Raw genomic sequence first — 15,543 nt, forward strand, 5'->3', positions numbered from 1 at the left:
TGTCAGCATGTTGCAAATTACGAGTCGGGATTTACGATGTAAGCACTGAAATTCGGATATGTTGGGAGATATCAATTTGTGATTTCCATTGCAGGAGTTTCGGTAGCTGGAATATTAGCTATATTGATTAGAATGGTATTTACATTTAGGTATGCAAGATTCAAGGCAGATTCTCCGAAACCGATGTAACATGAACTGCGGTTTATAGAACGAAGGCCAAGAAAAATATATTTTCTTTTAGTTTCCTCAAAAGACATGAGGACATTATGCCCTAAAAAAGAAGTGCCAATGGGCGAAGCTGAAAGCAAAATACACAGATAATAGGCGGACCTTAAGGACTTTCCTTGTATGGAAAGGACCAAGAGGAAGTAGGAGAAGAGGTCGCCCAAAAAAAGGTGGATAGAAGACATAGAAGCGGTAGCAGGAAATGAATGGAGAGAACCATAGACAGACTCAGTTGAACGAAGGGGTTCCGATCGACGGTACTGAAGGAAGCTAGGATATAGGAAAACAAAGAAAAGAAAAAAAAGAAAATAATCTAAATGTAATATATTAATGAATTTGTAAAAGTAATTTGTTTTTGTCATGATTGGCAATAAAACGGGCTTTATTATTTTTATTAAAAGACTTGAGGCATTGATCGGGTGTGAATTTACATACATTCAAATGTGATCACATTCTTGGAGAGATAAGGTCTATTATAAGAACTTATTTACGGACTACATATCAAACAATTGCAACACGACTAAATCAAATACTCAAACTCAACTCAAAATATCTTTATTCTACTACATACTTAGCGTATCGTAAATGTAGCGAAATCCAGCGTGTGAAATAATTGTGTAGGAACGAAAAACAGAACACACAATGTGTGACATTATTTTAGCTGCAGTATTTTTTTTCAATATCTTTATTAAAATATGTAATAATCATATATGAGTGCCAAGTTTACGACTTCTCAGCCATCGTGGTCTCCAGCATAACGTAATATGAGAATGTGGTTTTTATTATCTGCAACAAAGTAGTTTTGTCATACAAAGTTCGCTTTCACATTTACGAATAGAGACAAAGCCAGTTCATTTTGCGTTAAATTTATAAATATACTAGCTGACCTGGCTAACTTCGTTCCGCCCTACAACCTTATAATATCGTTGTTACTTTAATTTAACTTATTTTAGGATTTCATTAATGTTAAGTATTACATTAATACAACTTTTTTGCAAATACAGAAATGTTTTATTGCTTGCCATTGCGAAAGAAGAATGGCAGTTTTACAAATTCGGCATCTTCTCTCTAGCGTCAATATGGCGATACTGCATGTTAAGCACTTTCTGATATCCAACATCGTTTGATCAGGATCAAAGCATGGTTATGCATCTCCTCATTCGCCTCAAGATCGGAATTTCTTGAACTGACACGAATTCGACGTAAAATGATGCGTAGTTTTGTCAACAGATGGCACCATATGGTTTTTGCATTCGTAAATTTTATTTATTTATTGTTATTCGATAACTTATCCGATATTTTATTGCTTATTCTGCTTTTCGGGACGGAAACAAATCCAACAAATCAGAAACCATGGCAATCGGTCCAGCCGTTCTCGAGTTATAAGTGTTGTAACGAACACGACTTTCTTTTATATATGTATTTTGATTTTGATTACAAAATATCGTTTCAGACCCAACTTAGTCTGACATTATCAGTGTAAATTTTATGTATGGAAATTAATTTAAGTTTTCATAAATGATTTTCTGCGTAATTTTAAATAAGATGAATATGTTTTATAATATTCCTTCTAATTGTAATTTTGTTACATGGAAACAACAACAACAACAGAGCTGGTGCGGCTTGTGATGCGGCTGAAAAAGCTAAAGCATGCAAATACAGGGGTCTAGGCTCCGAATATGATTTTATCCCATTCGGTGTCCAGACCCTTGGACCTTGAGGTCCTAGCGCTGTAGGTAAGGCTTTTTAAGGAAATAGCAAAAAGGTTAGTCGACATCACAGGAGACCGAAAAACTGGCAGCTACCTCGGACAAAGAATTAGTCTATCTATTCATAGGGGGAACGCTGCCAGTATCTTCGGAACCTTGCCTAAAGGTACTCCTTTTAATAATATATTTTTGTTATTATATTATAAGGTTAGTTATTGTTTTTCTGTTATTTTTTTATTTGTAATATATTAATCAAATAATAATTTTTAATTTAAATGTGTTCTTATTTTGTCATTACATTTTTTAACGTTTCTTTTGACGTCATATATCTACGTTCCATATTACTGTTGTTAAAGGTATAAATTTAAATTATAAACCGCGCCGCGCTGGCACTGTGTAAGTTTCGATAGCGATCCCGCCATCATTTTGAATTTTATCCAATTTTCATACAATTTTTTTAATACCTAGTGTTGGTGTTTGCGATAATAATCATATGACTACAATATTGTAGTCATGATACCTACCACTGTTGAAAATTATACAGAATCGGCGCATAAGCGTGACCATTTATTATGGAAGACGAAACGATTGCGTTATTCGCGTAATTGTGGTTGGTCAACAGTATCTCTAGCGAAATCAGGTGCCAGAAGATAAACCACTTCTTATATGGAAATTGTATTCGTTTTTACTACAAACTCCCAAGAAAGAGAAACTAGAGAATTATCACTAAATAAATTCAAAGCTCTCGTTAAAAGTAAATTAATCAATAAAGCTTTTTATAAATTTGACGAATATTTAAATGATCCTAATCCTTGGGATTGATTTGCTCCAGTTCAAACAATATGTATGACTCAAAACTTAGCGATTAGCGGAAAGTTTCTTGCCAGTCCTTCTTGCCCGCTCTACGCCCTTGACTTGTGAACTGGCAATAAATGTAAATTTAAAATTAGATTAACTTATTTTCTGACTTTCATAAGTGTACCTATATGAATAAAGTTATTTTGACTTTGACATCGATGCACGATCGATATTTTCATAAGAATATCTAGTAATGGTATGATTCTTACGGAAATCATAGGTTTTACTCCAGCCTTCAGACCACCTAGAGCTGTAAACTCCATGGCTGGCTGGACTCTTTGTAGAAAGAGAAGAAAGATTTTCTGATTCGATATGGACATAGTTTCCCATCGCATACTGTACACCACATCTGCCAGATCTTCGGTCTGTAAATAAATTGTATATAGATAACACGTGAGTAAGATACAATTCGTTAAAATAAAAAATAGGGAATTGGACATTTCCATAAAGACTAATAAAAAAGACATAATATTAACCTTCAATCATCCAAAACTAAACTAAATCTTAGCCTAAAGTTAAATAAATCAGATGGGTGACAGAGGATTCCGGTTTTTAAATTATCCTACCAAACCCTTAAATTGAAGTTTTTCTAACGTTTATATGTGAGGCTTCAAAAATAAACCCTAAAAGAAACAATCAAAACTTACACCTTATAATTTTCACAAATTCTAAAACAATAAAATTTAAGATTAATTCACAAAAAATATATAACCCAAACCATATATTACACGACAGTCACTGTTCGTCCCTATATTTTATTTACTACCCTCAACATATATTATTTAATATACAACCAAATTAAAACACAATAAAAGAAAACTGAAAAGATAGTTTTATCAGTTTACATTAAGTTCAAGGTATATTAATGAATATCGAGGTATATCAATTGAAGTTTTTATAAGAACATATATGGCCATAACATAATAGCCATTTAGTAAAGTTTAGAATCTTTTAAATAAAATTGTTTCCTGAAGCATAACATAGTTATGCCTTTCTTGATGTAATTTCAATCTTTTAAGAGATAGAGAGGCGTGAAAAAATGAATTTGAATAAACTTTCCATTCATTTCTTTCTATATTCGTAGGCACCAGCTAGTCTGTCAAAAATATTCTATGAAGAGAACGTAATTTAATACCTGTCTTCGTATTTCTTCAAGTACAAATGACATTAATATCAACCCTCCCATGTAGACGGTTACCATGACAACATACAATAAAATATTTTCTTTGCTCTGAAACAGATATTTAATCAATATTAAATCAGTCTGGAATAGTAAAAGAAGTCTTCATAACCGGCCATGTATCGAATTGAACTTGAAATTAGTTTTAGTATTTTTTTTCGAATCACGTCTCCACCTATCATCTTCTATTCATCTAACGTTCTTTACGACTTGTATGTAGTACCCCAAGGAAGGTAGGAAGGTTAAGGAGGCTCATAGCTCTGGACCCCTTAAAAAAATTTAAAAATCTGATATAACTGCATCATGTAAATTATATTGAATTAAATTAGATTAGGTTTTTTTTAAATTTTAAGTGGCGTTTGTGATCTGGTTAGGTTAAAGCCAAACATTTGTACCATCTTTCATTCATTCCACAAATTGTGATGTTTTTATTAATTTCTATGGGGTTAAGGACCTCGTGCCACCACATTATTGCATGGTACATTGCCGAGTGATAAAGATGTATATAAAAATTTGCAGCTGTTTTAAGTTGGAGTCGTGATTCTTACAACATAATGTTTAGAATACTGTAAAATCGCATATTTCTTACATGCAAGTTTATTCAAGTTTTACTATTAAACTACTCTATCAGTAAAAAAACTCTACAAAACGTAATAATTTCCATAATCACCAATATATAATACACATTGCTAAGTATGTATAATGTATATTTTCTTTAAAAGCAAGTAGTTTGTCCGCCTCCCATAACTAAGAAAGTATTCCACAACTGAAGTTTTAATTAAATATTGAAAATATAATCGACTTTAGAGTCGAGTTATTTATTAGTAACTTGTTACAAAATAATACAACCGAAAAATTGCCTCTTTTCAAAAAAAATTATATTTTTTACACGTTAATTTATCAGATAATATATATGGAAATTACGGTAATATTTCATTTATTACCGTAATGTATACTAATTACGAGTATTGTCTTTTATTGACATAACTTTTACACATTTAAAGGTATTATATACATAACTTCAATCCAGTAAAAAATTGTTTTTTTGAAGTTATGTATATAATACATAACTTCAAAAAAATTGTTCCTTTAAAAGTATTGTATACTATTTTTTGTAAAATATTTTACTTACTGCATACATAATTTGATACATCATCAAACTGTCGCCAACTAAATTATGCAGATAATTTGTTGCCACGTTGACACCAAACGCTGATTGGACATCTTTAAATACCCTAAAAAGAAGGAAAGAACTACACTCGCCAAAACAGCCCGAGCTGAGCTGTAAAGGCCCTTAAGGCTAACATCGAAATTCCATCAAAAAAAAAGCATGTACAATTTGTCCACGCCACAAATGCAGGACTTCAGATATCACACTCACCTTATAATAAACGCATGGTATTTCATAACTTCAATCAGAACATCTTTAACTTCCGCATTGGTTATATTCTTAGGGAATTGACTACGTATTTTATACTTTAAAATCTGTATATGGCCAATCAAATGATACATAAATATATAGTTTAATGTATGAAAAATCATCATTACAGTTACTCCCATACCCACAACATAGGTATTAATTATATGCACAATAACCCAGTTCTGGTAATTATAACTGTAATCAAAGGGAACCCAAAGGTACAAACAAGTCTGTAGTTTCATAGTACGATTTTGAATAGATTCCATGTTATTTATATTATTGAATACAGGTATCCAAATCCACGTAACCCAGTTCATTGAGAAGAAAAATATTAAGTAATATGCCGTCCATCTTGATAGGCGTTCTATTATGAGGATTTTCTACAAAAGAAAATGGAATATAAGCTATATATAAACTTTAAGTGACATGTTTTGGTCGTAATCCCGGAAACCGCACAACCGATTTTTATGAATCATTATGTATGTTAGGTAGGTATGAGGGAGAAAACTATATTTTAGGTTGCCCCTTCTCATATTTTTTCCAGTGATGGGAGACGACTTTTCTAAAACTGCTGGCCCGTGCTGGCTGCTGTGTAAAAGAAAAATTGCATTCCTCGGAGGAGGCCTATAAGTGTTCCTACTAAAATTGTAACCTATAATAATGATATTTGTGTTTGTTTCTTCTTTGTATAAGTTATAATATTTAATAGTAATTGTTTATCTTAGTAGAAAATTGGAGGCTGTTTTATTTATTTTATTTTATTGAGTGTTTTAAAGTGCCCAATGGCGCAAGAGCCCGACTGAGTTTTAATTGATTAGTTACAATATATGCCTTTTTTTTACCTGTGAATATGCGTTTGTGCATACCACGCTCATGAAGCCAGGGAGCCATTCTTCCCTACCAAACTAAATCACAATTATGCGGAAATCGAACCCAGCATATACTATTACACAAACGCTACTACTAAACATAATCATTAAACCCGCTAAGCTCTTGTGCTTACGTTTGTTTATCTCGGAGCCACGTACAAACAATTTCAAATTCTACAGTATACCGTTAATTATTTAGATATTGTCATTTGTAAACATGTTATTTATATATAACTGCTATCATTATTACTGCACATTTTGATTTCAAACAAATATTTTATTAAACCTAAATGTTTCACTTTTAATAACGTGTTTTAAGGAAAAATGGTTTGAATAAATGGAAATGTTTTCAATAAAAATAAGGCAGGGACAAACCTTTTTGGTAAATGCGCTTTCAGTTTTCCCGTTGTTAAGATGAATTTTACACATGAAATCTTTCATGAGCTTTTTGTAATATGAAAATTTTGCCGAGTAAACATTGACCTGAAAAAAATAATACAGTTTTTGGTTTATTTAAACACATTTAAATTTTATAAATTACTTTTATATTATTTATATATTATATATAAATAGAAAATTTTTAACGTGATAACAATGGGTTAGAATTTGCATGAGCGGTGTTGGTATAATTTTTATTTTTAAAGCAGAGACAAACAGGCAGGAAGTTCACCCTACAGCCAGCCTTTAAAAAATTAGGACGCTCTTTTTTTGAAGAATCCTAAGTTGGAGAGGATGAATACCTCAACCATGCAGTCATCGGTTTAAATTCTGGATGTGGGACCAATAGGATTTTCTTTTTAAAAATGAAATGCTGGCCACCTGACTACAAAATAAAATTATCATAGAATCTGATGCATATAAATCCAAATAGGGATGTCACGCCATTGTATTATTTTATGTTTTGTTTTATTATAATTTAAAACAAGCTACCTGTGACGTAGACGGCTGTTTAAAAAACAATCCAAAATTATATGAATTAAAAATATACTTACATTAGCCAAACACGTTACAGGAATTATAGAAAAAATTATACCCAATGTGTCGAATGATAAATCATTGAAATTCACATATAAGTATATCAGTTGAGATATGAGCAGCGACGGGGCGAATATTATGATAATCAAATTATTTAAACGATAATAAATATTAGGTACTGTGTAACCCCACCAGCTTTTGTTCCCTAATGCTGTCAAATTTGCCAAAACAACAAGAACTTTGTAGAAAATCTGTTTGCGTGGTGGCTGCCTGTAACAAGAAAATAAAACCAAATAAAATCTATTTGGTTTTAGTCTGATCGTGTTGCTTATATACCAGCATTGCTAAATCATATGAATAACATGCTTACAGATAATATTGCGCAGCCATCGTGCGGTTTTAAGGATAAAAGTTGTACGCGAGTTGTGGTGTGGAAAGCGACTTATGACAGTACAGTTTGAAGTATCCATTATTCTTTACGATATTTTTTATTTTTATGGACTATTCCAAGTCACACCATATGTGGCGAATATCGTATATTACTTGCATAATATCCAAAATAAAAAAGGAGTTTGGAATGAACACAAACTTCGTATGTGTCAGTCGGTATCTCTAGACATAATGTATATAAAATACCTTTAAGTATTAATTAGTGTTCAATAAAAAAATATGTTCATTTGTCAATAAACATTTGACATGCGTACTTTTGGTTTTAATTAAATCTATACAAAATAAAATAAATCAGTGGCGCTACAACCTCTTTAGGTCTTGGCCTCAGATTTCTGAATCTGTTTCACAAGACACGTCGGTTTCCTCACAATGTTTTCCTTCACCGTTCGAGCAAATGTTAAATGCGCAAATAGAAAGAAAGTCCATTGGTGCACAACCGGGGATTGAACCTACGACCTCAGGCATGAGAGTCACACGCTAAAGCCATTAGGCCAACACTGCTCAATTAAATTAAATTAAATGTATACACATTGAGTTAATTGCATGAATATATCTGTGGCCTATTACTAGATAGAGAATTAGAAATATATATAAACTCATGTATAACGGTAAATTTCATGCATAATAAACCATTCTAATGGATGAAGAATTTTGTAAATCAGTCCAGTAATTATTGAATTTTTTCGTTACAAAAATACAAATCATTTATAGATGAATGTATTTATTTATTTTCTCATTTCAGGGGAAATATTCTTATGGTCCGAAATTAATTATGTTACAGTGGACACTCGCAATCAAATTATCTTGATTACAAAGTGTCTCTAACATCTAAGTGGTCGGAATACAAATCTACTTGATTACAGACTGTTGTTTACAAATCGACTCTTATTTTAATTGAAGGCTTACGGAAATTATTATGGGATTGAAAACAAAAAAAATGCCAATAAAACAAGCGAATTAGGAACAGTATTTTTATGGTCAAATCATTTTTATTAATTTGGAATTACATACTTTTAGAGCAGTGTTGGCCTAGTAGCTTGAGCGTGCGACTCTCGTAACTGAGCTCGTAGGTTCGATCCCCGGCTGTGCACCAATGGACTTTCTTTCTATGTGCGCATTTAACATTTGCTCGAACGGTGAAAGAAAACATCGTGAGGAAACCGACGTGTCTTAGACCCAAATAGTCGACGGCGTGTGTCAGGCACAGGAGGCTGATCACCTACTTGATTTAAAAATGATCTTAAAACAGATTCAGAAATCTGAGGCCAAGACCTAAACAGGTTGTAGTGCCACTGATTTGTTTTTATACTTTTAGACAAAAAAATTTGACCACTTCAATATTCAATATGGGTTTTTTCAAGGTACCTTCTGGACAGGCTTTCTCTTCAACGCTTTTCACTTATCTGGGGGGACTATAACTTAATAAAAGTTTTATTTCCCGTTTTTGTTAAAAAGGATACGCTGGGGTCGAACAGCTCGCTTAATACTACCGCTTCAACACATTTCATTTTACATTCATACATACATATTCATACTTCCTGAAGGCTGTGCATCGGCTTTTAAGAATTAGTACCTTCTCTTCTTTAACCCGTCATCTATACCGGTAATGACTTCTTATGTAGTAAATAGACAATTACTCCATATAGACCAGTGCAGATAGCCTTCAAAATAAATAAAAAGTGAAAAAAATTACAGTAGGATGAAACCCATTAGAAAAGCAGGGGAATATGCTCAAAATGAAAGGAAAAATAAATTACGGTCGATCTGAGGTCGGGAAGGGGTGGGGGGGGAGTTTTAAGGGTAAAAAACGGTTTATCTCGATTTCCGGCAAAACTAAAAGTCCTATCGAAGAAAGTTAAATGGCAAAGTTGTAGGTAATAAAAAGATCTAAAACTTTTGTATTTACACATTTTTCACATAACCTCAAAATTGGTGTGAAAAATTCAAAAAACCCAGTTTTTGGTTTTTTATTTTTATCTTTTACAAAAAATTATTTTTTTAAACGAAATTTGGTGAAAACTTACCTTATTATGTCCCAAATATACTGTAATTTATTTGATTAAAAATATTTATTTTTTCACCTTATATTGAATTAATATCGAAAAAACACCCTAATTTTCAATCGAAAATTCTGACGTCAAAATTTCAGCTTTTTTCAAAAAGTTGGAGTGCTTTCAGTTCGTTGAAATCTCTACTTTCCTATGGTAAAAAATATATATATATTACCATAGTAAATCTTCTCAGAAAATGCAAAACATCGTATGCAGTAACGCCCAGACCCGTCATACCCTTCCCTACTTCTCTATGAAATACGAAAATTTTAGCCCATCTAAAGGCTAAAAATTTTTTTTTGGTCACTCAGGTATATATAAGTTATCTTAAAATAGTAATAAATAGGCATCTAATTATAATTTAAAGAAGATTCATAGAGAAGTAGGGAAGGGTATGACGGGTCTGGGCGTTACTGCATACGATGTTTTGCATTTTCTGAGAAGATTTACTATGGAGATATATATATATTTTTTTACCATAGGAAAGTAGAGATTTCAACGAACTGAAAGCACTCCAACTTTTTGAAAAAAGCTGAAATTTTGACGTCAGAATTTTCGATTGAAAATTAGGGTGTTTTTTCGATATTAATTCAAAATAAGGTGAAAAAATAAATATTTTTAATCAAATAAATTACAGTATATTTGGGACATAATAAGGTAAGTTTTCACCAAATTTCGTTTAAAAAAATAAATTTTTGTAAAAGATAAAAATAAAAAACCAAAAACTGGGTTTTTTGAATTTTTCACACCAATTTTGAGGTTATATGAAAAATGTGTAAATACAAAAGTTTTAGATCTTTTTATTACCTACAACTTTGCCATTTAACTTTCTTCGATAGGACTTTTAGTTTTGCCGGAAATCGAGATAAACCGTTTTTTACCCTTAAAACTCCCCCCCCACCCCTTCCCGACCTCAGATCGACCGTAATTTATTTTTCCTTTCATTTTGAGCATATTCCCCTGCTTTTCTAATGGGTTTCATCCTACTGTAATTTTTTTTCGTTTCAAAAATTATCGGCACTGGTCTAATAGACATTTAACGCAAATTAATTTTATTGTATCAGTCTATCATTAGAGGCAAAAGTTCACAGACCGGCGCACTTATTTTCATGTCTCAAACACATGTCAGACACAGATGACCTACTTGTGTATAAAATGATTGAAGAAACGGATTAAATCTAAGGATAAGAACCATTTAGGATTTCATTGTAGTTGTTGATGGGGCACTCGATTATTATGATTGAATGTAAAATTTAGAACATTTTTCACGTTCACAACTGTAATTATCTTTGTATATTTCACTTTGATTTTAAACTGGTAGATTTTAAAGAGTAAATTGATAGATTGTAAAGATTGTAAAGAGTAGCTATTCTATTGCGGCTCAAGATACAAATTTTTCAAAGCAAAATTGTATGTTCCTTTTTGGCGGTAGTTTTGATCTGCATTCTCTTTACAATCTAACTCATGAAACTGAATTCTATCACTCCTCATTTACTATACAAAGTATCCTGCTTTGGAACTCCTTACTTCTTGATATCAGACAAGCTCATATTTTAAATTTATTTTAGAATCTTTTTAGCATTTATCTTCTGCCTCGTAATTACTTATATATTCATTGTGACTCATAAACCCTAAGAGTAGCTTTTACATTTTTATAATTTTTTTTTCTCTTTAGATTTTAGTTTAAATTTAGTTTAGTTTTAGTTATTATTACATTTTATTACATGGTCTTTTTTGTTAATTATATTTTATACTGTTCTTGTACTTTACCCTCTGTAGGTGTTTATGTTTTTAACGACCTATAAATAAACAAATAAAAATTAATACACTCATGTAGAAAAATTGTAGTAGACGATATTACCACGATATAAGTAATACGACAACATTACCATGGTATAAGTTAACTACGCGAAGTCATAGGCAATAGTCATTCTTAACTTTTATTATTCAAGTTGACGAAGTAGTGACAATATAAAATGTTTATAACGCAATCAGTGAAACTGGATTTCCCAGACGTCTCATTTCCAACTGAAAATTCACGAACTCCGCTGAAGTTCTCCAAATGTGGTTTAAATTAAGTTAAAACTGTGATTAAGGCTAACATACACTACACCACAAGAATCCCGAAAACCCGGTGAACCTCAGGTGAGGCAATTTGAGGACCTGTAAGATTTTCAGAAATTGTCCGCCCGAAACTCTGTATGCCGTGAATGTTATTTCAGGCTTACCACATGTGTTAGTAAGAGCAAACAATGTAATTTTCAATGTAAATTTTTTTCAAGTAAAATATTTCTTAAAATCACCATGAAAAAAGTTCTATACGTTGTACGTTATAATGAATTTGTGATATATTTTTTGAAACGAATTTAATTATTACGATTTAATGACGACGTTTCTCACCAATCGTGGTTACGGGTCCATTTTACTATTTTCAATTAATAATTGTTGATTGTGACATGAATTAAGTTATACCTTTGTAATATGGTAATGTACCACATTTTTACGTCAGAAAATAATATGTGCATATTTCGTAAAAAAAAACATTTTCGAATGTCTATTATACATAAGCCTTTAGAAAATTTAGGCAAAGCGGCTCGACTCGAACGAGCATTTACTTTAACAACTCGTTGACAGTCGAGTGTTCTCTTCCAATTAAACCCACAGAAACTCACTTTACAAAAATACTCGGGAAACGTGAAAAGGCTTAGTTGGTTTGGAATTAACACTGCTTTTTGGAACGACCGCCGGATAGATTACATTCTTTTTTTTAATCAAGGGCTCTTAAGTACTCCACTTTTTAATGGATTCGATTAAAACATGTCAATTGACAGATCGTATGTAGTGTGTCGGAGAAAAAGAACTCGGTATCTTTTGTTTTATTAGAATGGCATTTCCGTAATATCATAGTCGTCTTAAGTTATAATTTATCAATGTCAATGTGTCAATCATTTATTAGTGCGTTTGGTCCAACGTAGAGTTGGAGTGGCTGTCTGATTGGCTCCTGCGCCGGATGTGCGCATCTTTAAATCTGAAAATCTCTTCGAATCTGCAACAAGTTTATGTCCGGTCCAAATGTGTAGCAACTCTTTCTCCTACCGTACTATTATGATCCCGACAATGTTTTTATTGATATGCCTAAAATGTATATAAAGTTTGTCAAGTATATGATAATTTTTGCGTCTACGCCATGGCATCTTTATCACTTTAGGTTTAAAGACATTTATTTATTCTCATAACAGACAATAGTCACTTACATGAGAACTTATATACTAAAGATACAATTTATCACATCGTGCTTAAGCTTCAAGGATCAATTATCGAAGTATAACTTTCACTATACTTTTTATCGCACATTAACATAATTAATATACATTGGTCGCTATCCAAAATTCGATTCTATGACTTCGTAACAGTCAGCACATCCAACCTATACACTGTTAAAATATAATTGACTTTTTCCCCCACATACACGATATTAAATTTTAACTTAGAATTCAAATAGTCACGAAATGTGAATTTATAGAGGATATTATAATATTCAATTCAAAAATAAATGCATCAGCGTCACAAGTAGGCGGCATTTCAATCTATAATTCATGAGTTAATTTAATAAGAAGTCAATACAATTTGTATGGATACCATGTCGTGACGTTTCCTAGCATTGCGGTAGGATATTGCGCTTATGATATTGCTTTTCGGGTCTAACCAGGACCATGTGCAAATGTTAGTGTATGAATAAGTAACTGTGATTTTCTTTTATGAAATTGTTAAAGCTGTGTACGCTAATTTCGATAAACATGTTTTCTTTGAAGTGAAAGTTTTACTTTAGGCGCATGAGGGTAAAATTTTCACGGATGAAACGCAATAATAATAATATTAGTGTCACGAGGATGTGCAGCGTTTTTGTCAAAGAAAAGTGAAAGAGCGATTGAGACAGAGTGAAAAGGGTGAATTATAGAAATTATATTTTTAAAATTAAAATTTCGTAAAGAGAATTTATGAAATATTAGTATATTATGTTTTATGCAAAATAATTTATTGAAATCTCAAATAACGAATTGTAAATTAAAATGCCACGTGTTTTACTATCGAAGAAATTAATTTATAATTTGAATTAATTTTCGACACTTATAATATTTAAATGACAATCAAATTCATTAAATTCCTAACATATCTTCCTTTTTCCCTTCTTCTAAGTAATCCTAAGTTTTGGATTTATATAAATATGAGCAAGACTTAAAAAATAGTTTGCCAAATAAGTTTCACTTTTGACATGTGTACTTTGACGCACGCACTTTTTTTAACCTTTTACTTACATTGAGTTTAACATATAACGTTTATACATTCGATGTTGTTTGTTGTTGGAAATGCTTTATTACTTAAAATTTCTGTGCCTAGCTAAAATCTTTTTACTAGGAGTTGAATCCCATTATAACACGTAGCTTACATTTACATACTTTATATATAAAAATACATATGAAATACTTTAGATAATATGTGTAGTAACATATACAATTGTAATATGGATGATGTCGTTTATTTTCTTTAAAAATTAATTCGCTCTTAGAAATATAAGCGTATTTCCTTTCTTTATAGATACAAAATATTATGTCTATTAATTTCCATAACAACCATTCAAATTGACATACCACGTGAACGTATGAAAATTAAAATATTTAATTGCTACAATTTAATAAATAAATTCAACATAGTATTTCATATATCCCAAGCAATATGTTATACACATATGGCATAGCGCAGTTGTGTTTCAAATTCGGATCACGATCGCCTCATCTGTCTGATCCTACCCAGCTTACCCTGAGTACTTAAATTATAACGTTGGTTCTCGCTTTTCGTGAAAAATCTCGGAAAATTCCACTGAAAACAGGATATTGGTAGCTTACATTTGTTGTGTGATTTTATAATAAAATAACGCTGATTTAATATTTTGGCAGAACAAGAAAGGAATTCTTTTAATTAATACTAAATAAGTATTTAATGTATGTTGTTCGATCTAAAAGAGCCCGAAAATGGGTTTGCGTATGTTATTTTCGTGTATGTTCAAAAACACCGCTGCCATATATCAACCGAAATATATTTAAGAGTTTATTTTTTATGCTCTCATATATAAATAAAGTAATAAGAACTAGTTTAATTAAATGCGAAGCCGCTTAATAAGCTGCCGTAACCGAATAGAATATTTTTATCATACTTAATTATCTATTATCAGAGATAATTAAACTGACTTTAGTATGGTAAAGCGCGTAATAATTTGAAAAAGTGCAGTGTGACCATCTTTCTAAACATTATGAAGAATCGTGCATTCTTCCCGGGCTTTTAACTAAAAGAATATCTCCGTACCACAAAAGTTACAGAACATTTACTTTTCTATTTATTACCGACACTGCCCGTTAAAGTGTGCCTAAGTTTTAAGTTAAAAACTTTGATATTTATTATAAAATTAATGCGTCTCTTATTAAAGTAGGACGATGCGGATAATTTGGTGTAATATTGATTTCGCAATCATAATATTATAAGCTCTAGTCAAAATTTATAGTCTTTAATTAAAGAAAAAATATTTTTATTTGTCAAAACCACGTGCATAATAACTTTATCCAAGTCTGAGTGTCGCTTAAGCTTAGGTTTCCTAGAAAAGCGGTGCCGTTAACTAACGGCCGTCATTTTATGGTTGTTAATCTTAGGTTTCCTAGAAAAGCGGTGCCGTTAACTAACGGCTGTCATTTACGGTTTTTAATAACGGCCGTCTTTACTTTTTAACTTAATGCATAAAAACAATCATTTTCGC

At 31.6% G+C, this 15,543-nt stretch overlaps 1 protein-coding gene across 1 annotated transcript; it reads right to left on the reverse strand.

Annotated features, from left to right (window-relative positions):
* Positions 1-875: 875 nt before the first annotated feature.
* LOC125055404 (odorant receptor 43b-like) lies at positions 876-5,845 on the reverse strand. The gene is made up of 5 exons (XM_047657860.1): positions 5,354-5,845; positions 5,105-5,207; positions 3,928-4,023; positions 3,002-3,157; positions 876-1,011 (listed from the first exon to the last, which is right to left on the reverse strand). Exons 1-5 carry the CDS (start codon positions 5,707-5,709, stop codon positions 949-951), a joined length of 774 nt encoding a protein of 257 aa, XP_047513816.1. The 5' UTR covers positions 5,710-5,845; the 3' UTR covers positions 876-948.
* Between the last annotated feature and the right edge of the window lie 9,698 nt (positions 5,846-15,543).

Source organism: Pieris napi, chromosome 13 (assembly GCF_905475465.1).
Source record: "Pieris napi chromosome 13, ilPieNapi1.2, whole genome shotgun sequence".
Taxonomy (NCBI): domain Eukaryota; kingdom Metazoa; phylum Arthropoda; class Insecta; order Lepidoptera; family Pieridae; genus Pieris; species Pieris napi.